Source organism: Cordyceps militaris (genome assembly GCF_000225605.1).
Source record: "Cordyceps militaris CM01 unplaced genomic scaffold CCM_S00005, whole genome shotgun sequence".
NCBI classification, from domain to species: Eukaryota; Fungi; Ascomycota; class Sordariomycetes; order Hypocreales; family Cordycipitaceae; genus Cordyceps; species Cordyceps militaris.
The window spans coordinates 2,117,891-2,141,807 of record NW_006271973.1 but is presented as its reverse complement, the minus strand read 5'-3'; the positions used below and the strand labels follow the sequence as shown (position 1 = coordinate 2,141,807).

General features: G+C 52.9%; 6 protein-coding genes across 6 annotated transcripts; 2 read left to right on the top strand and 4 right to left on the bottom strand.

The window, feature by feature from the left end:
• Positions 1-453: 453 nt before the first annotated feature.
• Positions 454-3,321, bottom strand: CCM_07033 (glucosamine-fructose-6-phosphate aminotransferase; the record flags this gene model as incomplete). The annotated part of the gene is made up of 4 exons (XM_006672171.1): positions 454-2,254; positions 2,310-2,541; positions 2,605-2,757; positions 3,228-3,321. 4 exons carry the CDS (start codon positions 3,319-3,321, stop codon positions 454-456), a joined length of 2,280 nt encoding a protein of 759 aa, XP_006672234.1.
• Positions 3,322-6,084: 2,763 nt separating this feature from the next.
• CCM_07032 (proteasome regulatory particle subunit Rpt4) lies at positions 6,085-7,685 on the bottom strand (the record flags this gene model as incomplete). The annotated part of the gene is made up of 5 exons (XM_006672170.1): positions 6,085-6,205; positions 6,267-6,723; positions 6,773-7,159; positions 7,201-7,507; positions 7,611-7,685. The coding sequence occupies 5 exons, from the start codon at positions 7,683-7,685 to the stop codon at positions 6,085-6,087; spliced, it is 1,347 nt and encodes a 448-aa protein (XP_006672233.1).
• Positions 7,686-8,288: 603 nt separating this feature from the next.
• Positions 8,289-8,987, bottom strand: CCM_07031 (RNA binding protein Pym, putative; the record flags this gene model as incomplete). The annotated part of the gene is made up of 1 exon (XM_006672169.1): positions 8,289-8,987. One exon carries the CDS (start codon positions 8,985-8,987, stop codon positions 8,289-8,291), a length of 699 nt encoding a protein of 232 aa, XP_006672232.1.
• A 2,092-nt stretch (positions 8,988-11,079) lies between these two features.
• CCM_07030 (RING finger domain containing protein) lies at positions 11,080-17,555 on the top strand (the record flags this gene model as incomplete). The annotated part of the gene is made up of 2 exons (XM_006672168.1): positions 11,080-17,237; positions 17,288-17,555. The coding sequence occupies 2 exons, from the start codon at positions 11,080-11,082 to the stop codon at positions 17,553-17,555; spliced, it is 6,426 nt and encodes a 2,141-aa protein (XP_006672231.1).
• A 379-nt stretch (positions 17,556-17,934) lies between these two features.
• CCM_07029 (nuclear localization protein) lies at positions 17,935-19,726 on the top strand (the record flags this gene model as incomplete). The annotated part of the gene is made up of 3 exons (XM_006672167.1): positions 17,935-17,992; positions 18,134-19,169; positions 19,234-19,726. The coding sequence occupies 3 exons, from the start codon at positions 17,935-17,937 to the stop codon at positions 19,724-19,726; spliced, it is 1,587 nt and encodes a 528-aa protein (XP_006672230.1).
• A 737-nt stretch (positions 19,727-20,463) lies between these two features.
• On the bottom strand, positions 20,464-21,010 carry CCM_07028 (protein translocase, putative; the record flags this gene model as incomplete). The annotated part of the gene is made up of 3 exons (XM_006672166.1): positions 20,464-20,504; positions 20,572-20,658; positions 20,752-21,010. 3 exons carry the CDS (start codon positions 21,008-21,010, stop codon positions 20,464-20,466), a joined length of 387 nt encoding a protein of 128 aa, XP_006672229.1.
• Positions 21,011-23,917: the final 2,907 nt, after the last annotated feature.

The following is a 23,917-nucleotide window of genomic DNA, read 5'->3' as shown; positions in this document are numbered from 1 at the left end:
CGCACGGAACTAATACTACCACAGGGCGAGCACACCGTGGCCTGACGATATGTGTACGTTGTTCGGCAACTACGCTTGTTGTTGTTCAGCACATGAGATGATTCCAGCTGGACTTGTACAATACAACTCTGCATTCTTTCACCGACAAGTCACATTGCCTTGTGCGCATGCACGTTCTATATCGCTAAATCATTCATTATCTGGCTAGTCTCGCTTGAGCCATCTGTGGCCATACAAAATACGAGACGCCCTAGTTACTATCGAGTACGTCGTGAAACAGATAAAAAGAAATAATCACAATCCAAAAATTTCCATCACGCCAGCTCCTTAGTCTCATGCCATCAGTGCACGCCATCGGTAATCCCAAGATAGAGTCTCCAAATCACACGCAAGAAAACGCCAACTCTTAGCATGCACTACCACCACGATTCAAGAGTCCGACGGCAGGCACTCTTACTCGACTGTGACGGACTTGGCAAGGTTTCGGGGGAAATCAACGTTGAGACCCTCCAGGACAGCCAGCCAGTAGGCAATCAGCTGTAGAGGAACAACGTTGAGGAGACCTTGCAAGCAGTCCACGGTCTTGGGAACCTCAATCTTGAGAGCTTCGCTCGTCCTGAACTCCTCATCACCCGGGTTGCAAATAACGATAGGCTTGCCACCACGAGCAATGACCTGTTGATAGGCATTGAGCGATTTGGTGAAGATGTCATCACGGGTCATGATCATGATGATGGGCAGGTTCTCATCAACGAGAGCAAGGACACCGTGCTTAAGCTCACCAGACATGACGGCTTCGCAGTGGAGGTAGGAAATTTCTTTGATCTTGAGTGCACCCTCGAGAGCAGTAGAGAACTGGCTACCACGGCCGAGCAGAAGAAGAGACTTCTGGTTCTTGAAAACCTTCTGGCAAAGGTCCTTGATAGGCTTGTCAAGGTCGAGAATGGCCTTGATCTGGGCAGAGATCTTAGAAAGACCGTCCATAATCTCTTCGCGACGGGCCTTCTTAGAGGCACGATCCTCGCTCAACGAGAGAGCAAACATGACCATAGCAATGAACTGTGACGTGTAGGCCTTGGTAGAGGCGACGCCGATCTCAGGACCGGCGTTGACGTGGACACCGCAGTGGGTGAGCATGGAAATGGAGGAACCCACAACGTTGACGATGCCGACGGTCAGGGCGCCACGCTCCAGGCAGTAGCGGAGAGCCATGAGGGAGTCGGCAGTCTCGCCAGACTGAGAGACAAATACGCAGGTGTCATCGCGGAAAACGGGGGCCTGGCGATCAAGGAAATCAGAAGCCAGCTCGACCGCAATGGGGATTTCAGTCAGCTCCTCGAAAATGCCACGAACAGCCATGCAGGAGTGGTAGCTGGTACCACAGGCAATGAAAATGATTCTGCGGCAGCGACGGATGGTGCTGATGTAAGCGCGAAGACCACCAAGAGTAACGGTCTGGTTGGCAATGTCGAGGCGACCACGCATGGTGTTAACGACGGACTCGGGCTGCTCGAAAATTTCCTTTTGCATGAAGTGGTCAAACTTGCCCTTCATAATCTCCTGCAGCTCAAGCTCGAGGGTCTGGATGCTGCGGGTGTTGGAGCTGCCATCGGCCTTTTTGAGACGGTGAATGTTGAGGGAGCCCTCGTGAATGTGGGCAATGTCGTCATCCTCGAGGTAGAGGACCTTCTTGGTGTGCTCGACGATGGCGGAGGGGTCGGAGGAGAGGAAGAACTCGGCAGGCATGGGCATGCCATCGTCGGTCATGAAAGCACGCGACTGGGAGCGGTGCAGCAGCGACTTATCAGCGGCGCCAAGGAGGTTGTCGCCAGGGCTGAGCAGGCTAGAAGCGTTCTTCTTGAGAGCAACGTGCTGGGAGGCGGTATCGGCGGGAAGGGCAGTCTTATCATCAGCGTACTCGACGTCGACAAAGTCGACCTTCATGCGACGCTGAGTCTTGACGCCGATGACGAGAGGCGAACCCTTACGAGCGGCAATGACCTCGTGGGGGTAGTGGACAGACTTGATGAGCAGACCGTAGGCACCTTCGAGCTCCTGGATGACGGCCTTGGCAAGATCGGTGAAGCCAATCTTGGGGTCCTGGTCGTAGATGTACTTGGTGAGCTTGGCAATGCACTCGGTATCGGTTTCGGTCTCGAATCGGAATCCCTTGCTCTCGAGAAGGGTCTTGAGTTCCTTGTAGTTGGTAATGATACCGTTGTGAACAATGGCGAACTCCCAGGTGGGGTCCGAGCTGTATATGGGTATTAGGAAGGTGCTTTTTGTCCGGACAAGGCGTTTGAACTTACCGGTGAGGGTGGCAGTTGACGGTCGAAGGGGGGCCGTGGGTAGCCCAGCGGGTGTGGGCGATACCGGCATGTGAATCGAAAATCTTGCTGGAGTCGGGGTTCTGCTCCTCGATGAGCTTCCTCAGCTTGGCAACTTTGCCGACCTCCTTGAAGGCGAGCACTTCGTTTTTCTTGTTGCCATCGATGGCAATACCGGCAGAATCGTATCCTCGATACTCGAGACGGGCGAGGCCTAGGAGCAACTATGGTTAGGTTGCTTGGAAGTGGTGCAGGAGTGTGCGAGGTAGCTGCTCACCATTGAGAAGGGTATCGAGAATGAACTTGCGGTCCTTCTCGACGAGGTAGTTGATGTACCCGAAAATGCCACTGGGAGCTGCGATTAGCAAGTGGGTGCCAAAGAGGTGCGAGAGAACGCGGGGCTGGATGCGAACATGCCGGCGTCTACGCTCTTCGCCGGGGCATTGATATCGGTACTCACCACATTATGACGGCGCTATGAACAAGAAATAATCAAACAAAGGCTTATTGTAACAAGACAGAGAGTGAGGCTGTCGCTGGTTACTAGTCGGTTTGGGGTGCGGGGTGGTCGAGGTTGCTAGCAGTTGAAACAGGCGCAGCGGGCGGTGGGTGACAGAGAGTAGAGGACGAGAGAGTGTGTGTGAGGGTTGGTTGCTTTTCCACGAGGGGGGAGGAGAAGATGCGAGAGTATGGTATCGTTTAAGAAGCAGTGGGATTCGTTAGAGGAGGAGAATTGGGACTGGATGAGGAGGAAAGCGAGGAAAGAGGGGAGAGGGAGCTCTTTGTATGGAATGCGTACTGTGTACTTGGGTTTTGTATTTACGTAGGTCGAGGGGCAGCAAGGTCTGGGCTTGGCGCTAAATTATAATAAAGCACCACCTGGAGCTTTTTTTGGCTTACCGGGGCAGCTGGCGGTGGCGGGTCCGAAGCCTTGGGGCTTGGGGCTCAGCAGCACTGGTGGGGAAGTTCTTTGGGGGATGGGGTCATCTAACATCTAACTTCTGTACAAGGGCAGGGCACTGCCAGGGGGGTTGGATGGTGATGCGACTGATAATGTTTTTATTTATTTATTGTTCTTTGGATTTTATTCTTGGGGCGATATTCAAGGCTAACCGGACGTTGAGCAAGGCTGTCACGGATTGTCAAAGGCTCCAGGTGGATCAGCAGGCAACCAATACAGTTCACTGAATGCAGCGGCTCGGTTTACACCAGTTGTTTGAGCGGAATGGGCGACACAGTACACGCTCTGTACCTGTTACCGTTGCCATGCCACCTCCCGGCCACCACACGTGGGCTCATCGCGATGTGCTTCTAACTTCTAACTAGGTAGTTAGCCAAGCAAGAAACAGGTCTTTCTAAGCCAGATAGTCTTAACCACCCAGGTAGTGCCTTGACCGCCCTTCAAGCCTGACCAATCACTCAGTATAAGTGCTGCAGGATCTCACCCGTTGTACACCGGTCTGCAGATCTCAGTCAAGTGCTCCTAACCAAGGCAAAGCGCCCTATATTTCGACCACACAGGTGTCATCGTTACCTCTGGCCCCAGCAGTAATCGAGGTCGTCTCAGTTGATTGCACACCGCGATTGTGTTACAGACAGCCCTCCCCAATTTCATACGCGATGTGAATTGATATTTACTCGTACTTTCTTCAAAGAAGCATCAAATCGGTAGTACGAGCAGCCGTTGAAGAGCCATAACTGTCCAACATGCCAGCACGAACAACCAACTACAGGGAGGTACCTTAGTACTCGCTGAGGTACCTAGGTACTGGTACGCTAGGCCGGCACAAGAAAACTTTGTCCGGGCAACGCTCATCAACCCATACAATTTGATCTGCCCAGCACTTCGGATTAGTTTACGCCCATGCCAAGACAGCATCTCGCTTCGCAATGGCAAAATAAGGGTCCCCCTAGTGATAATGTCGTCACTTCCCAGGTCAACACGAGAAAGCACCGTCGGCTCGAGCGCCAGCGCCGCACAACGTCCAAACGGCACCGATTTGACGCTTCCAACACGACGCCAACAAGATTTATGCGACTAATCTGTACAATGCCCGGCGTTTCTGTCGTCATGGCCTCGTGTTGGACCCAGCCATCATCCGACATCTGTGGGTGCCCTTTTTTCTTTGCCTTACTCTTCCTGTGCCTTGCCGTCAGGGCCTGTCTCCAATAAGTTAGAGTTTCGTTGTCCTGTTGACACAACCAAAACCAGCCACTCAGCGATGCTCCCCTTGCAAAAAAGAATTCGCGCTACGGACGTACCAGGCGGATACAAAGTGCTATTTTTTCCGCCCAGTCGCCTGGGAACAAAAAAAAACGATCGCCCCTTGTGCCTGGTCTTGTTCTATTCTTAGGTAGGCTGTTGAAGAGGCTGTGCTCCCAGCGCTTTTATTCGGAGGGGTGTCATCCACACACACCTCGACTTAACTGCATTCGACTTCCTACCTCAACAATATGGTAGTAACTGCTCGGTGAGATTGTGCAGCTTCAAGTTTCAATCATGAAATTCTTGGCCGAGACACACTTCCTCCAGAAAGTTCGTGAGAACACAAAGGGCAACGATATGACCCGATTCGACTACCTGACAGCGTACAGCGTCGACCCCGAGCCATATCCATTGAAGCCAGGATCCCCGATGGGATATCAACGCAGATATCAGTCAAATAACCCTTCGATAGTAAGTGCATAACGACAAGTCTTGATAACTAACCCCACAGTGAAGGGGTCCATGGATGAGATCAGGGACACCATCAAGGCCATGGCACAGTGGTCAATGTGAAAGGAGGCAGCTGCATCCCGCGCCTCCCACCCAGCGGTACGAGAACAAGATTGATTATTATCACATTGGCAAACCTAGCCTAGCCACTTGCCACCATTCAACACTTACGGGCCGTTATCCGAATGTGGGCACGCGTATTTGCCTCGCATCCCCGTTCCTATGTCGCAGCGCATGTTACTGTAGCCACAAACTATCGGCATGCCCGTCCTTGTAGTCTCTCTTCTCTTATGCAAGTCAATCGCCCGGATCCGCGGGTTCTACAAGCCTTTTCCCCACGACACTACCCACATGATGTCCGTACCGCTCAAGGTCTGTGGCACTGTGACGTAGCGGGATATCCTTGCCACACAGTCACAGCTCCCTTCAATAAATCATACGCCCATTCCGTTCTTGACAAAGCTATCGGGCTCCCTCGGCTAGCGACAGCCCTCGCTCTCATCACTTCCGCCACGTAAATCCGCCTAGACAGTCACAACCCGCCATCTGTGCCTCGTCGCTTACATCGCCCCCACCAGAGCCTTGTGAGCCTCGTGAGCCTCACTGGTAGAAACAATGTACCCCTGGCTCCTGGCCCTACAGCCGCTCTTGAAAATAGTGTCCCTACTCTCAATGGCATCGCCCTAGTGTCATGCTGCTAGCTGCGCGATGTGGTGTGAATGGTGTGTGGCGCCCGCTCCGCCTCAACCACGCGGGACTCGCCCCGAAATGGAATCGAGCCTCACCTGAACACCATGGCCAGAGCACCTTGCCCAGAAGGCATATGGAACTTCAAAGTACAAAATATATTAGCGCATTCACGACGACAAACAAGTCCCGTGTTATGACCAATCACTCTGCGGCATCACAGCAGCCAAGGTGGCAAGGTCTCTCGTTCGAATCCATTCCTACTGTTCAGCGACGAGTAGTTAATGTACAGTTTTACAGCAACGTCTACCTCCCCTTCTCTTGCTAATACTACCCCGAGCCATCCATCGCCATTTACAGCTTCTGGTAGTCCAACTTGCCCTCCAACTTCTTCGCCTCGGCCAACTTGCGCACGGCCTTGTTGAAATCGTCCTGGTTAATAGAGTCGCGGTAATCCTTGATAGCAAAGAGACCACTAGACAGCCACATTAGCTTCGATTCAACCAACCGTCACAAAACCCGTAGTCAGTACTCACGCTTCTGTCACCACGTTTCTCAAGTCGGCACCGTTCAGACCATCGCTCATTTTAACGACGCTCTCAAAGTCAATATCGCCATCAAGACAAACACCCGCCGCGTGAATCTTGAGAATCTCGAGTCGGCCCACCTCGTTGGGGAGGGGGATCTCAAGCTTGCGGTCCAGACGACCGGCACGTAGCAGTGCAGGGTCCAGGGTGTCTGGTCTGTTGGTGGCCATGATAATTTTGGTCTTTCCCAGATAGTCGAAACCGTCCAGCTGGTTGAGCAGCTCCATCAGAGTTCTTTGGATTTCTCGATCCGCACTAGTGCCTTCGGAGAATCGTCGTCCACCGATGGCATCGATTTCGTCCATGAAGATGATGCAGGGCTCATGTTCTTTGGCGTAGCCAAACATTTCGCGAATCAGTCGCGCAGATTCGCCGATGTACTTGTCGACGATGGCGGAGGAGACCACTGGGGCACGTTAGCATTGCATCCCGTACTTTCAGAACCGTCCACATACCCTTCAGGAAGTTTGTCTCCAGGCTGCAGGCAACAGCTCGCGCTAGCAAAGTCTTGCCGGTTCCTGGCGGTCCGTAGAGCAAGACACCCTTGGGCGGCTTAATACCGACACGCAGGAAAAGCTCCGGGTTTTTCAGCGGCAGCTCGATAACCTCTCTCAGCTCACGAATCTGGTCGTTTAGACCACCGATACCAGCAAAGCTGACCTGGCCGGGGTCTTCGAGGGACATATTGTATACGAGGGGGTCGACTTCGCGTGGCAGCATGCGCATGATTGTGAGGGTCGTCATGTCGAGCGCTACACGGGTGCCTTGCTTCATCTTGGCCTTGTCGACCTTTGACCGGCAGCCGACCACGTAGCGAGGACCAGACGACGCCTTGACGATAACTAGTTGTCACGATTGTGTTAGTATTCTATTGTTCGGGTACGCCATCGCACGGCGTTGCTAGCGGTGACGGCGCGTGGGCCGTCGCGCAGGCCCAGCAGTAGATGCTGCTTACATCGTTCTTCATCGAGCTGCTTCAGCACCTCGCCGATAATTTGCCCGACACTCTGCAACGCCTTGATGTTATCCTCTGTGCGGTCGAATTCTTTTTGCAGGCCCTTGATCTCTAGTCGCAGGTTCTTGAGCTTGGCCTCCCACTCGCGGGACTCGATGAGCTTGGCTCGGTACGAGTTCAGGGCGGTCTGGCGCTCCTCTTCCGGCGACATATTTGATTGGTCGCTATTCGTTTCCTGGTGTTAAATTGATTCCGCAGTCCTCGTGCGTCTCGTTGTTGAGACGGGTTGGAGCTGCGCGGTTGTGGTTGGGAAGTACGTTGTTTGGCTGCGAGCTTACCTCACCCGCTGGAGCCTTGGGTTGTTGCGCTTGCGCCAGTGGCCAAGGGTGGCAGAAAGTCGGCACTAGCCGCATTGGGACGGAAGGGTTACCTTTGATCCAGTTGAGAGAATGCCAGTTATTGATTTACAGTCAAACGCAACTCCAAATGATTTTTTACTCAAGTATGAGCCTCCATATGAGCCTCTCTATAGATGTACGTCCTTTGCACATTTCTCTTGTCCGTCGTTGGATGTGCAGCGGTGCTATATGAGCCAAGCGAGCGAGTGACGAATACAAGTATCAACTAGGTACCTAGTTAGGTGTGATTCATTGAGATTCGGATGAAACTTATTACAATATCTGAGTCCAAAATACATATGTGTCGATTCTCTTCTCAGAACCGCCATGCATTCCACCCTTCTTATCAGACTTTTTTTCTCAACAGGGTGTGTTGCCCATCTGCCAAGTCACCGTCACTTGCTTCCAATGTGAGATAAAAGCGCAATCGATGTCACTTGCTTCCAATGTGAGATAAAAGCGCAATCGATGTTTCAATGTCATCTTCTATTATTAAAGATGAATACATAAAAATCGACTGCTCAACGCCTAATTGGATCCCTTTATTTTACACGCCTCCGAACGGCTTATGAATCTACCAAGCCCCAGCTCTGCGTAGTACAGTGGCCGACTCATCACTTAAGCAGTGGCCTTTTCGGATACCAGCTCAGCATCCTTTTTCACCTCACCTTCATCATCGAATCCCAAGGCGTTCAACTCCCGGATCAGCTCGTTAATTTTAATAACCTTGGCAATCTGCTCCGGTAACAATCCCTGGCCCTCGTCCTTCTTCGTCTTGAGATCCTTGGCCTGTTTCAGCTTCTTCTTCAAATTGCGCACCCTCTTTTCACGCTCTACTTCACGGTCGACATCTTCTGTCTTGGGCGTATCCGTCTTCTCCAAGGCCAGAGTCTCTGTCAATGATGCTGCGTCCCCTAAATCTGTAGACTTGGACTTCTTGCGCGCCTCTCGCCGCTTCGCATTCTTAAGGCTGGCGGCGGATGTGCTAGGTGACGGCATGGTCGCAGCGTTGCCGTCATCTCGTCTCCATGACAGAGCTGTAGATTTTTCGAGTGCTTCAGTGCTACTGGAGGCACTTTGTACCTGTGCTGTCTCGTCCTTTGGTGCCTCTGCCCCGGGTACGCCCACGCGCCTGCGCTCGCGTTGTGCGACAGCATTGCGGGCTCTGTATAGCTCAACGTCCTCTGCAGGTCGATAGCCCGGTCGAATTTTGATTGCTTTGCGAGTAGTTCCATCTGCACGGAGAGACTCTGGAATGTGGCGGTCGCCGCTCGTCTCGTCCGTCACGATGCCCGCGTTCGTGACTCTCGGTGGCATGGTCGCGCTGCTGTCCGCCTGCCCCGCCAAATGCCTCTGCTTGGAGATGCTGCTCCGGTATTATGGTCGCTAGTGAATTATAGCGTGCGGCGTGTGCAGTGCTGTTATCAATTTTATATGCGCCGGGTTGTAGATTGTGGGAGAAAAAAAATTGCAAAAGTGTAGGTATTTATAGTAGACATCAAAATCAAAAATGCCACCCCGATAGCCATCAAACCCGGCGTGTTCAACGTGGGGTGTTGGTGACCCACACTGGCTGACTTGCTGAGAATGCGACACAACGTCGTATGAGGCCAGTTTCGAAATGATCAATAAATTACAAAGTGTGCAAATGAGGCGAAAAGAAATGATAAACTGTGAGACTCTGGTTTGACGGTGTCACACTGCAGAACATACGCATGCTGGCACGGCACGTGGACCATATCGTGGCGTTCTGCAGGAGCATCAACACGGAATCAAAAATTCAATACTTGATCAATAACTCGTAAATACTCTGATTCAGTACGCTAGGTATATTTAATGACGATTCACGAGTGTGACGAAGCAAAGTCACTGGAACGGATGCCAGCACTTGATCACTGTATTGCTGCTATTTCGGGGTGTTTTCTCTCGTAGATCTAACTTTTTAACGTTTCATTCTATTTTACTCTTATATTATTCTAATTTTATACGTCTTCCATAAGTTCCATACACAATGAGATATGAACCCATTGTGGCAAAGCCATGTCATTGTCGCGCAAAGAGTTCACGGAAGCCATCGGGCTACAAGTGGAACCGAGGTCGGCGCTGCACTCGCCTGGCCAATCAGCGCCCAGTTAATGGCTTCGCAGAAGACTTCCTGAATTTCCCTGACGGCAACTCTGCCGGTATCCTACCACATCAGCCTTCTGCTTCACCAACAGCCCGCCACACGGCCCGTTCCAGACCGAGACAATTCGAATCGTGCTCAATCGCACAAAGCCATCATCATGGTATGTACCAATCTCGTATTGCGTCGAGCCCTGCTCGTCACGCACCACCTCATGTGCTAATGCCGCAACGCTACAGATCTACGGGCAAGTCGACGAACGAGCCGAATCCGAATTGATCCCGACTGGACGCGACTGCTAACCTACGACGAATACAGTGCCCTCTTCCGCAACAACTTCACTATGCTGGCTGCCATCTTTACCGCTGGCTTTGCTTTCGAGATGTACGCTCGGTGCCGAGAACCCCGTTCGAGCCGAATGCTAATACGCGACACAGCGGTTTCAACCAGACCATGAACAAGATTTGGGACAACAACAACCGTGGCGTAAGTGATTGGCGATCCTAAACACGGAAGGCGGTTTTTGCTAACCCAGGCCAGCGCCAATGGAAGGACATCCGCCACAAGTATGTCGAGGAGACCGAGGATGACGAGTAAATAACCTTGCTGGGTTCGGATGCCGATAAAGCGCTGTAAACATGTATAAAAGATTCCCAGACGGATAGAAATGGAAACAACAGTTCTTTGGTCATGCTTTGGATGCTCAACGCAGATTCGTGGATGTGGCATGGTCAGAGCGACCTGGTGAAGTGCATGGCGCATGCAGCATTTATTAAATTGAATAAAGCTATTGATCCCTCCCAAAATTCATCACACTTGGGTCGAATAATTACGTTGCATGGTGGCCGACCGATTCCGCTGTCCCTGTCGTTGCGCTGACGTCGGTGTAGGTACCTAACTACAGGTTACAGCACCTCATTCGGCGAGGGGCATCCACCGACCGGCTTACCTTAGGTAGTAGGCGTCCATTGCACACGAAACGCTGAAGCTGTCCTCTACCTCCATCTAAACAAGACAACAATGTTCCACTCCAACACTTGAGCTTGCTTTGCTGTTCTCTGCCTTTATTATACTTCTTTTCACACACTTTGAACCGCTGCTCGATTTTGCCCCGTCCTCACCGCTGCCGAACCTATACACTAGATTGGTGCTCTTCGACATCGCATTCGCCCCCGCAGCGAGAATATTCGCCATCAAAAATCCCTTCAGGCCCCGCCGACGCAGGTCTCTGTCACGCAGCATTCAATCCAAATACATAATGATAGCTTGAGGATGGACCAACCGATGTCTACCCAGGAGCAGCAGCTCTGCCAGCTGCTCGCCGACCTACCGTCTCGATTCCAATACCGCTTCACAGAAGAGGCAAAGAAGGAGCTGCTGCGCAGCTTGTTTTGGTCTCTAGCCGGCGGTAGGGACGAGTACATGCGGCTGTTATTTCCTGATGGAAAGCTCCCGGACACACTCAAGCTCGGCGATGCTCAAGGCGCCCTCGAAGGCGCCGAGTACACAGAGGCAGCACGAGGCAAACGCTGCGGTCATATCTTCAAGTCTGGCGAAGCCTCATACATGTGTAGGACCTGTGGGACTGATGAGACATGCTGTCTTTGTAGCAGATGTTTCGATTCCACCGATCATACCGGGCACATGGTTCGCATATCAATATCTGTCGGCAATAGCGGATGCTGCGATTGTGGTGACGATGAAGCCTGGAGGACGCCGTTGTTCTGCACCATACACTCGGATGTACACTCTGGTTCAAACAAGGGAAAAGGAAAAGAGGCCGCGAGTCTACCAGAAGATATAATATCCAGCATTCAAATGACTGTCGGACGCGCTTTTGACTATATATGCGACGTCATCTCCTGCTCGCCGGAGCAGCTTCGCCAAGCAAAGACAAAGGAATCCATCGAGAAGGACGAAGAACTATCGAGGCTCTCGTCTTCTTATTATAACTCTACCGCCGAGCAATGCGACGAATATGCGCTTATCCTATGGAATGACGAAAAGCACACCGTGCAAGAAGTGGAAGACCAGGTCGCTCGCGCGTGTAGAAAAACAAGGCGTCAAGCTTCGCGAGACGCTTGGGATACGGACTCTATGGGTCGCAGTATACTGACATACAGCCGCGATGTCAAGGAATTGCTCCAGATGTCACGAATCCTAGAAGCAATCCGAATCACAATTACCATTCGATCCGCTCGAGACACGTTCCGAGAGCAGATGTGCGGCGCTCTTATCGAATGGCTGGGTGATATTTCCGGCTGCTCCGTGGGACCAGACCATCACATACTTCGCAATACAGTTTGCGAAGAAGTCATGAAGCCATGGAAGCAAGGCAGTCCCGCTACACACACACTCGGGCTTATCGACGATGAAGACGAGGATGACCAATTTATGATGTCGAGAGCTCGACTTCAAGGTGTTAATGCACACTTCATTCTGGCACTTCAGGGCACAGCGGGGGCGGTAGGCATTGACGATGATGATGATGAGTCTGACGACGACGCCCTGGCTGAGGTTGGGTTTGATGACTTCCTGGAAGATGAAGACGCAGATGACAACGCGTCTCACACTAGCTCAGTAGTGATAGCTGGTGGCGACGACGACGACGACGTCATGATGGTCGACGCCCGAGGTGATGTTGGCGATCTAAACATGAACTGGAGTCAATCGGATCAAGCTTTAGAAGAGGATGAAGCGACCATGGCAGGATATCCGCCCCCGCCGCCCCCTCCTCCTGCACAGGCAACGACAGCAGCAACAGGTGCAGAGCAGGAGAGAGAAGGCACGCCATCAGACTCAGACCCTGTCGAGGCCATTCGTCCACCGGCCGCCTATCCCAAAGCAAACCTCGATATTCCGCAAACCCCCGGCAAAACAGAAAAGGCTGTGGCACGCCCTGGTCCATACTGGATCGAGACACCCGCCAGTTACACTCTGCGTGAGAACGTTTCTCCTGCTGAAGATGTTTTCCAGAGAGTGCGACTCGACTGGCTTCTCTTATTCGACCTCCGGATGTGGAAGAAGGCGAGAAATGACCTTCGCTCCCTGTATATATCCACTGTAGTATCGGTACCAGAGTTCAAGCGCGTCCTAGCACTCAGGTTCGCCAGTCTCTACACCATCCTTGCACAACTATACTTGGTTGGTGATAGAGAACCTGACCACTCTATTATCAACCTTTCCTTACAGATGCTTACGACTCCTTCTATCACGGCCGAGGTGGTAGAGCGCGGCAATTTTATGAGTAGCTTGCTGGCGATTCTCTACACTTTCCTGACGACGCGCCAAGTTGGTCATCCATGGGACATCTCTCCTGATGCAGTCTTAGGCTTCGAAAGTGGCTCTGTGACAAATCGACGAATGTACCATTTCTACCAAGACCTCAAGTATCTTTTCGGGTCTCCCCATGTTCAGGAGCGGGTGCGCAGCGAACCAAGATATCTGATGCAATTCCTTGATTTGGTCAAGTTGCATCAATGCATTGGTCCCAATGTCCGCGCCGTTGTAGAGCACGTCGAATACGAGGCCGATTCTTGGATTACAGCCTCTCTCGTCACACGTCAAATCAATCTTCAAGCACGAAACCTCGCCGAGGCTTTCAGAGACTGCCCCCAAGATGAGACTGCTTATCTTCAGCGTGCCATCCGTTTCACCGCTAAGACGGTCATCCTCAACTCTATTGGTGCTGACCGCCTAAGATTCAAGCACGGTGAAATCAAGGAAGAGGTGAAGTTCAAGACTCTTGATGACTTCGAATTTGACTTCGACTCAGCGGCGTACCAAGTCGTCCAATTTGTGGTGGAGAAAGACCAAATCAGCTTCCACCATGCCCTACATTACACCCTGTCCTGGTTGATTGAGTGTGGCCGATCTTTATCCGCCTTTGATATCAACAAATTGATGAGCTTCACTCTGCAAGAGCTCAAGGCGAAGCCAAGGCTAATGGGGCGACCGCAGGTCCCAAAAACTAATTATACAGCGGAAGACTACCTAATGGCTGCCTTTGATTACCCTTTAAGAGTATGCGCCTGGCTGGCACAAATCAAAGCCAACATGTGGGTTAGAAACGGTATCAGCCTACGGCACCAAGCGAGCACCTACAAGGGTGTATTGCAGCGAGACGTTTCCCATCACCGCGATATCTTCTTGTTGCAGACTGCCATGGTTATCTGCAACCCGAGTCGAGTTCTTGCCTCAATAATTGATCGCTTTGGCATGGAGAAGTGGGTAAAAGGCCTGTTTGAACTCAAGTCAGAAGCGCAAGACGACAATCAACATCTTGATGTTGTGGAAGATATGGTTCACCTTCTCATTGTGCTCCTCAGTGATCGCACATCATTGATTGCTATTGAGGATGAGCCTAACTCTCGCATGCTGGCAATGCGTCGGGACATCACGCACGTGCTGTGCTTCAAGCCACTTTCTTTCAACGAAATTTGCAACAAGCTACCTGAGAAGTACCAAGAGCAAGAAGATTTTCACAACGTCCTGGATGAAATGGCCACTTTCAAACCTCCTGAAGGTATCTCCGATGTGGGCACGTTCGAGCTACGACCAGAATTTATCGAAGATATTGACCCATACATTGCACACTACAACAAGAACCAACGGGAAGAATCTGAAACGGCATACCGCAAAAAGATGGCTAAGAAGACTGGCAAATCAGTGGAAGAAATCGTCTATGAGCCAAAGCATCGCCCCATCCCGTCCGGTCTGTTCAAAGACTTGGGTCAATTCACAGGAACTGGCATGTTTGCGCAAATTATTTACTACTCGCTGCTGTACCCTTTGGTAGCCGAAAGATTCACGCCGTTGGTTCCTGTTACAAGACTCGAGACGTTCTTGCAGGTTGTTTTGCATCTCATGCTAATTGCCATACACGAAGACAACTCGAGTGAGGAGGGTCATACTGGTGATGAGCCCAGCTCTTTTGTACACATTGCGCTCACCAGGACGTCCAGAGGAAACTTCATGCCTGACGCCCACAGTGCCAGAACTATTGTGTCCCTTCTGCACGTCCTGTCCACCAAAGAAGCTTTCAAGTCTTCTCATCCCAAGATCTCGTTGGTGCTGAAGCGACTGAAGCAGCGTCGCCAAGGTGCCTTCCAAGCATCTCTTGTCCACCTTGGAATCACCGTTGACCGGGTCGATACCGCATCACCTGCCAACGCTTCCGCAGATGAGGAGCGAGAGAGACGAAAGAAAGCGGCCCTTAACCGCCAAGCAAAGGTCATGGCCCAATTCCAGCAGCAGCAAAAGAGCTTCATGGAAAACCAGGGCGAGATTGATTGGGGCTCCGATCTGGAGGAAGACGAACACCTGCAGCCTGCCGAGGATCGGAAACATAACTGGAAGTATCCTACTGGTACTTGCATCCTGTGCCAGGAAGAAGCCGATGATCGTAAACTTTACGGTACATTCGCGCTGTTAAATAACAGCCGTATCCTCCGACAAACCGACTTCCAAGACCCCGAGCTAGTTCGGGAGGCGTCTCAGACGCCGTGCAGCCTGGATCGTTCTGCTGAAGACATTCGCCCCTTTGGAATTGCTCGAGAGAACAGAAAGATGGTAGAGAAGCTCAATTCCGAGGGCGAAACGTTCTTAGCAGAGCGGCAAACGATTGGAAAGGGTTTCGACGCAAAATTCTCTCGACCTGGACCTGTGGCCAGTGGATGTGGACACATGATGCACTTCCGCTGCTTTGAACAATACTATGACGCCACAAACCGCAGGCACACTCATCAGATTGCGCGCCATCACCCAGAGGACACTCGTCGAAATGAATTCGTCTGTCCTTTGTGCAAAGCTCTTGGCAACGCATTCCTTCCCATTGTCTGGAGGGGCTTAGAAGAGAGCTATCCGGGCTATCTCCAGCCTCAAGTGTCATTTGGAGATTTCCTGGCTAGACAGATGGGATCTGCATACTGGCTGGGGGGGAGTAAGGCGCCTGAGCTTGATGATTCCAATCTTCCAGCCCTTTATACTCCTAGTGTTCCCGGTAGCCTCGTCGAAACGATGGCCCAACCGCAGATCAATCCGGACGCACTATGGGGTCAAGAACAAACTGGAGCATCTCTCGATGCAGCAGGAGAAGCATCGGCTGCGTCAGGAGAAGCACATGCCCCCTTTGGCCATGCACTTCCGGCGGCGAGCAACTCGCAACTCATCAGTGAATTGAAATCTGCATACCGCCGACTAAGAGAGACGCTTCGACTCAATGACCTGGACGCCCGCCACGTGGCTGACACAAAGGCGGACGATATGGAAGAGTTTCACTTGAACGGTACGCTTGTTCACTCTGTGGGCTATTCCATTTCCTCTGTGGAAATCCAGCAGAGAGGCACAGAAGCGCAGCCAGGAATGACGCTGCTAGAAAAGATTCCGGAGCAAACCCTCACCCACCTCCGCGTTTTGTCCGAGACTGTCTCATCGTTCATGTCCGTAATGGCCCGCTCGGAACAACAGATAGAGGCCGAGTTCAACAAGGACTCGGAGCGCCAGCACTGCCAGCTCTTTATGTCGCGCTACTTTGGTACAGGTACGCCACATGCTCGCAGGCCACTGGATGTATACCCACCGCTTTTAAGCATGGATCCTTTCATTTTCCTGGTGGAATGCTCCTACGGCTTCGTCCACGCGCAAACTGTTGAAATTTCGCATGTTTTGAGGCTGTGTTACCTTGCTGAGCTTGTCAAGATTGTCTTCCACATGGGTCGAAACATGCCGGCCACCATGTGGCTAGAGAACCTCACCAATAGGCAAACACAAGATCCAGCCATGAATAATTTTGCAGAGTTCGCGCTGAGCGTTACAAAGAATGCACTGGAATTTCAGGCTCTCACTTCCGCAGATGAGACTGAGAGCGGAGAGCACCTTGGTTTCCAGCAGCCTGGCGTGGACTCTCTTGAAGGCTGGTATACTTTTGCCAAGAAGTACGCCCTCACATTCTTGCGCAAGTCATTGATATTTCTCTACGTTAAATATGGGGTGGACTTCAACAGCCACGTCTCTCCCTCGGTCGACGCCGATGAGCTTGACCGGTTAACGGAGGCGTTGCGCATTCCCTCTTTTGACGAGATGTGTGCAGCCCTGACCCCCAATGCCGGGGCTTGCGGCTGGCCAGAGACTACGCAGGCACTTGTTTCTGGATGGGTTAAGCACCAGGTCATGTGGCCACGAGCATACAATGAAGTGCCGCGTTCAGGCATGATGAGCCACCCGGGCATTTTCGAACTCATCGGCCTGCCCAAGACCTATGACACTTTGATTGAGGAGGCAACTAGAAGCCGCTGCCCGACCACTGGCAAGGACCTGACAGATCCTGTTCTGTGCATGTTTTGCGGAGCACTCTTCTGCAGTCAAGGCACCTGTTGCCAGCGTACAGATTCTTCTGACAGAGAATCAACTAGACTTGGAGGAGCCCAGCAGCACATGCGAAAGTATGTTGGCCAGCATTGATGATCTTACATAATAGCTAACCATTTGTTAGGTGTCAGCAAAATATCGGCGTTTTCCTCAATATTCGAAAATGCTCCATCATCTACCTCTTCCGACGCTCTGGATCCTTTACACCAGTACCATATATCGACAAATACGGTGAGACTGATCCTCAGCTACGCCACGGGCGACAGCTCTTCTTGAACCAAAAGCGATATGACTCCATGATTCGCAACACAGTTTTGAATCACGGCGTGCCAAGCTTGATCAGCCGTAAACTGGAGGCTGAAATCAATAACGGCGGATGGGACACTCTGTAAAGAGCCATGCAGATGACATTATTAGCACATGGAGCATTCGTAGAGGCGGTCAGTTTAATTTATGGAGAGATGTATAAAAATTGATTGGTTTGAATGCTCTTAATCTCATTTCCTCAAATACGTAGGGTGATACATACAGTACAGTGTGGGTGCACAGTGCGTAGTGGTATTAACACGCCGCCAGACCACTGGCTGCCCAATCAAGTTGAAGGTGGCAGCTTTGCCAGTTGCGCGGCGCGTCTCCAAGCGTACTCAAAGAATTGCGACGTCAAGCCAACACCCTGTTTCTGGCGCAACGACGACTATCGAACCGCCACGGCATATTATCGTATCGGATTAACGATCACACAATTGATACATTTTCGCTCGATAACTTGAGATGCCTGCGGGTCGCCGCTCTGGCCGTGCCGCTGCCAAGCGGGCGGCAGCTGCTCTAGGTATGACTTCGACGCTTTCACATTTCTTCCAGAACGCGCAAGGCCCAGCGCCGTTTAAGATGGATGGATTTCATGCAGCTCGCCCCATATAAATTGGGCGCTCAAGAAGGTCTTTCTTTGCTGACTCAATTTTGTCCTCAGAGAGCACCCCCCGAGGTTTCGCAGACGTCGAGGACGAGCCGATGCCCGACGCCGACATTACTGAAATGTCAGAGCTTGCCAACCAGGACGACGAAAATGACGAAGATCATGAGGAGCCTCCGGAGGAAGAGCCAGAAGACGACGACAACGAAGAAGTCGCTGCTGAAGAAGAGACCAAAGAGGAGCCATCAGACAAGGAGCCAACCCCGCCTGCTCCTCCCGTCTTCAGAAGAAAGCGTCTAGGACGTCCGCCGAAGAACAAGCCCCCAGGCTGGGATAACATGATTACCATCACCGAAGAGGAGGCCAACATGCCGCGCCGCCGTGGACGTGGCGGCTGGCGAGGCCGTGGTGGTCGTAAGGGCGGTGCGCCGCCTCCCAAGGCGGAGCAGGTCATTGACGCCGAGGGCACCATTGCCGAGATTGCCCACGACGAGTGCGTTCTGGCCGAAGACGCCGACGGCGAGGCCAAGGTTGACAAGCTAGGTAACCTTCAGGGTGACCGCGACTACCGGTGCCGCACCTTCACGGTGCTGGGCCGTGGCAACCGCCTGTACATGCTGTCAACGGAGCCCGCGCGCTGCGTGGGCTTCCGTGACAGCTACCTCTTCTTCACCAAGCACCGCAAGCTGTACAAGATCATCGTCGACGACGATGAGAAGCGCGACATGATTGAGCGCGAAATCATACCCCACTCGTACAAGGGCCGCTCCATAGGCATCGTGACGGCGCGGTCCGTGTTCCGCGAGTTTGGTGCGCGCATCGTGGTCGGCGGCAAGCGCGTTATCGACGACTACGACGTCGCCGGGGCCAAGGCCGCCGGCGTGGTCGAGGGTGAGCTTGCGGACCCCAACGACCGCATCATCCCTGGCGAGGCGTACAACAAGAACCAGTATGTGGCATGGCACGGCGCCAGTGCCGTCTACCACACCAACGTGCCGTCGGTGCCGGACCCCACGGGCAAGCCGGAATATAGAAAGCGTCGGGTCAATGTCAATGACACCAACTGGATGCTGGAGCACGCTCGAGAAGCAAGGTGAGTCTCACGAATTGTCGCATATTCGGTCACAAAAACAGACTGACTAACTTGTCGCGCAAAGTACATTCAACGCCAACATCAACGCCATCAGAAGGCACAATAATGGAGGCGTCTACGATATCCACACCAACGTGATGCAGTATCCCGTGTCCATGCAGCCCACGCGCGCGCGCATCGAGCAAATATCGCCCGACCAGGAAGAGGCCACGGCCGCCGCCGCCGGTCCGCGCTTCCCCGCCGTCCCCTACAAGGTGGCGCGCAACTTTCTCGTCGCCGACACCGTCATGGACAGCCCCGCCGGCTTGCACTCCACGGCCGCTGCCGACTACGACCGCGCAAAGGACCCGACGGGCTACCTCGCCGCCTATGAAGGCCTCGCCGCCGTGCCCGAGGACGTCCGCGACCTGCTGCCGCCCACGTGCCGCGCCGCGTTTGACAGCGTCCTGGCCAAGGAGGCGGCGTGGAGGAGCCAGTGGGGCCCCGAGAATGAGCAGGGCGCGCGCCGGTGGCCCATTATTGACAAGGCGATTGTCCCGTATAGCATGACGTCTTAGCCAGACTAGCCTCGGTGGCGGGCGTTGTTGTCTTGTCAAGCAAACTGTGGAAAATTTTGGGAAGGGGTGGGCTGTTGGGCGGTTGAGAGCATGTATAATACGCGGCGTGCTGCAGTCTTTTCTGCTCTTCATTCTTGGCTGGAGTGGTGGAAGGCGGCAGCGCCGTGATTGATGAGAAACTGAACAGGCGTTAATTCTGAGGATCGATTGGGGCTCTTGACTTGCACAGGAAGCTGTAGGAATATATTCCATCTAAATCAGGACGTGCCGTCTCGGCGTGGTCTTCTCCTGTGACATGTGAACCCTGTAGTTGTAGGCAATATTTTGGTGTTTTATTATTACAGTCCGCTCATACGAGCAGAGGTGTGTATGGCAAGTACATGGCCCTCCCCTTTATTCCAACCAAAGCCCAGAGGTGACGACAAAAACAAGAAAGTAAAGGCCACAGTAATCCGAATAACTCCTTTTGCTTTCCCATCCGTGAAAGCGTGCAACATATGTGACATCGTGCGGCGGCCCCCCATTGCCGCATCCAAAAAACGACCACCTCGAATGCAGTACAGTTGCTGTGTATGGGAGACGGTCATCTCCCATTTCTCAGTTGCTCGTGTTTTCTTCTCTCTCTTCTTTGTGCTAAATTAGAGGCATGTTTGCGGTGGAGCGTGTTTTCCAAGCCCACGCTTCCCCGTCTCTTCGATTTCCGTGCATGGAGAACGCGACATCGGGTGGCGGTCCGCTTACGCGCCAGCGACGAGGATGTTGTTGATGGGAATGTGGACTAGGGGACAATATGTTAGCGGGTTTTGGCAAGGAGGTGTGGAAGGAGCGGGGGATCTCTGGCGTACTCAGCTTGACGAGGTAGCCGACGGTGCCCATGGCGACGAAGCCCATGGCAATGGCCTGGGAGATTTTGATGAACTCTTTGCGGTCGGCTGTGCAGATTTCCTGTTAGTAAAGTGGAGGGTCAAGATGGGTCCGGGGCTTGGGAGGCGGAAAGAGAGGCTCGGGGGGTAGCGGATTCGCGCAGCTGTCACGAAGAGCTTCAAGAGTGCGCCGCTGCCGCTGCCGCTGGTTATGGCAACGCATCTCCCGACAGCATGCTTCGATTTCCGCAGCCCCAATACGAGCACTCGTCCCCCTTGCCAATTGGCCGGCCCTTTCGCAGACGTCGGGCACGGGTCGCAGGGTTCGTAACTCACGCTTCTGGCACTTGTTCATGAACTGGATGCCCTCCCTGATAAACTCCTTGGGGACATCGATGAGGTTCTCAACGTGGTCGGCCATTGTGTATGCGTGTTGGGTGGGTGAGGTGGAAGCGAAGAAAAGGGGGGAAAGCGAACGGTCGAGAGTTGGCAAAGAAGATAACAGGTATGAAGAAGGATATCACGGCGCGCCAAGTTGCTGGTTATCGAGACAGGTTGGCCACAAAGGAGGTTTGGAGAGGTACGGCACGGCCAGTGGACGGAGGAGCCCCACTGGCCGCCTGCCAATGCCACGTCGCAGCAAAAAGGACCGCCTCGAAGCCCAGATGGCTCGTGCGTTGCAATGTGGGAGCGAAAAAAAAGTCACGTGTAGCCTACCCTAGAGTAGAATGTCCGTTACAACAGGCAGGCCTCAACAAGCTCATCGATGTCTTCTGAGTGGTTTGTGAGCGCTTGTCGCTGTCTGTTGCTTTGCATCTGACTAGTTGAGTTGAAAGTCGGTGGCGGATAGTTCATGGTCGTGGTGTATGGCGTGGCCGGCTGGGGATGCGACTCAGGAGGCTTACACGACGGCTTTCAATGCAACTAGTTACCACCTTCGCACGACTTGGACCGTACAGCGACGACAGAGAATCAAAAACTCACATGACCCGTCGACATGGGGGGCAAAAGACGACCAAGGACGAATGCGCCAGCGGGCGATGCAATATTTGCTGGCAAACATGAGAAGATGATGCGCACCAATGCATTGCCATCTATATCGCATTGACGCACGTTCTGGTATGTATGCCCATCTGTACTCTGGCAGCAAAGGCGTGGCCATGCTCCGAGCATAAGCGACCGCCCTGCATTGCCCAGAGAGCATCATGTTCTTGACGTGGAAAGCAGCCAGGAGAAGCCACTTTCACCGGATCGGCCGCATCGGCATCATGCAAGAGAAAAAAAAGGTACCAGCACCACCAGTCCAGGAACATGACTATCCGTGATCATCGTCCGAATACAGGCACGACGGGGACACTAGCATGAACACACGAACTGCATTGAAGTCATTTACCGCAGACGAATGGGCCTTAAAAAAAAGGACTGATTCGGGTAGCTATGCCTACAGAAAGTACTGACTGAGATGGGAGGGAGCATAGTGTATAAGCCGGCGCGCTACGACATGGGATTGCCCGCGCATGCTGCCCTTGAGATTTGATGACTACGCACAAAGGATGACTGCGTTGGTAGACCGGAGAAGTTGGCTAGACTGTTGAAGAGGAAATTTGCAGAAATGCGGACGACCTCGCTTCCCAAGGGAGGGGGGGAGTGTTGTAGACCGCATTGCGCCGTCCTAAACGAGACCGCGCGGCGCAGAATCGTTGTCAAACTCGACGACCTCATGCTCGTTATTAATATATGTCTTTCTGCTAGACTCTGGTTATAACATGACTCCGAGGAGCATATCGCTTGGTCCGTCGCGGTCAGCGGGATCGAATCGGGGCGCTTGCAACGGTGTTCGAGCGTCCAGAGAGTTGCGTCGTTGCCTCAGCCAAGTAACGTCCTTCTTTAGCTTGGGTTTGACGGACCAGGCAATCAAGTACCTGCCCACTCACTTGTACTGATAGTCAGTTCCCAGGCGAGCGAGCGGCAGCCCAGCAGACGTGGCAAAATAAGCGTAAAACCGACATCAGCACGGGAGCACCCAACGAAATACCAGCCACGGTGGCACCAACGGACGTATTACATGGCATGCCGTGGACCGCAAGTACGCTGCTTCATGAGCCAGCAACGACTCGCTTCACACGCGGATCCTCGTCAACAACCATCCTCTTGCCCGCGGCTCTCTAGGTCACGCGCCAAGTACGCCCGGCGTCACGATCCCACACGGACATCTATGTGGTAGTTGCGCCCCCCAAAAGAGTTCCCCCGAGAAGCAGTCACCCTATAACTACATGGAAAATGACAGCCTCACCGACCCAAGACACGGGTGCGCGCCCCTCTCCCGCGGGCCGAACCCGGCCCACGCTCCTCCTTCTCTCTGTCTCTGTGTAGTCACGGTACAAGCAAAAAAAATAAAAAAATCGCCGCCGTGCTTGCGTGCCACTCTTTCTGTACGCCTACCTTGCCTGCATTTCCAAGGGTTACACCACAGGACTGCACTAATAAACCTTTTGGAGAAAGTCCCCTCACCCCCCTCTCCTCCTCCTCTCATCATGGGTGATCAAGGCGGGGAAGGCCGGTAAAGGAAGAGGAAAAAGCTCATGCTCGTCCCCCTCATTGTGCATTCAGTCGGGCCGCTAGAGCGGGAGCCCGAACAACGTGGACTGCGGCAACGGCGAGGGATGTGCTGTAATTCTGTCCGGAACGCCGTCTCCGGAGGGGAAAAAAAAAGGAAAAAAGAAGCCGCAGTACACACGCGGCATACAGAATGGCCCGTTGCGGAAGACTTCTAGAGTGCACACCCGAATACCTTGATACCCGAAACTGGCCGACTGCAACGTCTTTTTCTGGCACGGCTACGAGACATGTGGCTTTTGAATATGCGGCTTGGACAAGGATACACGAGCAAAAGAGGGAAGCTCGTACTCGCCGCCGTTCCTCAACAGAGACAAACATTACAAATTCCAAATGGTCAACTTGTTCTCATCAGAGGCGGTGGGAATCAATTGTGGCAGGTAATTAGCGTCGTAGGCGTGGGCGTTGGTCCTCTCTTACACCAGGTAATTGTAATTCTTGGAAGGTGAAGAAGAAGAAAAAAAACGACCAGTCGCCTGCCTTGCTGCAGCCTGGAACACTTGACACTGTGGGAGAAGCAGGAAAAGGGTAGAAAGCGCCACCTGGTGCTCCTCGTTTTGTTCTGGCTCCGGACAAGCGAGGCTTTTCTGCACCAGTGTCGGTACCCAGCAGCTTTTTCTAGCTGCGGGCGGCCGACGGACGAGTCGTTTTGCCGGGTTGCTCCTATGTATCCGAACCCAACGCCACTCACCAGTTGAACAAGATGGAATGG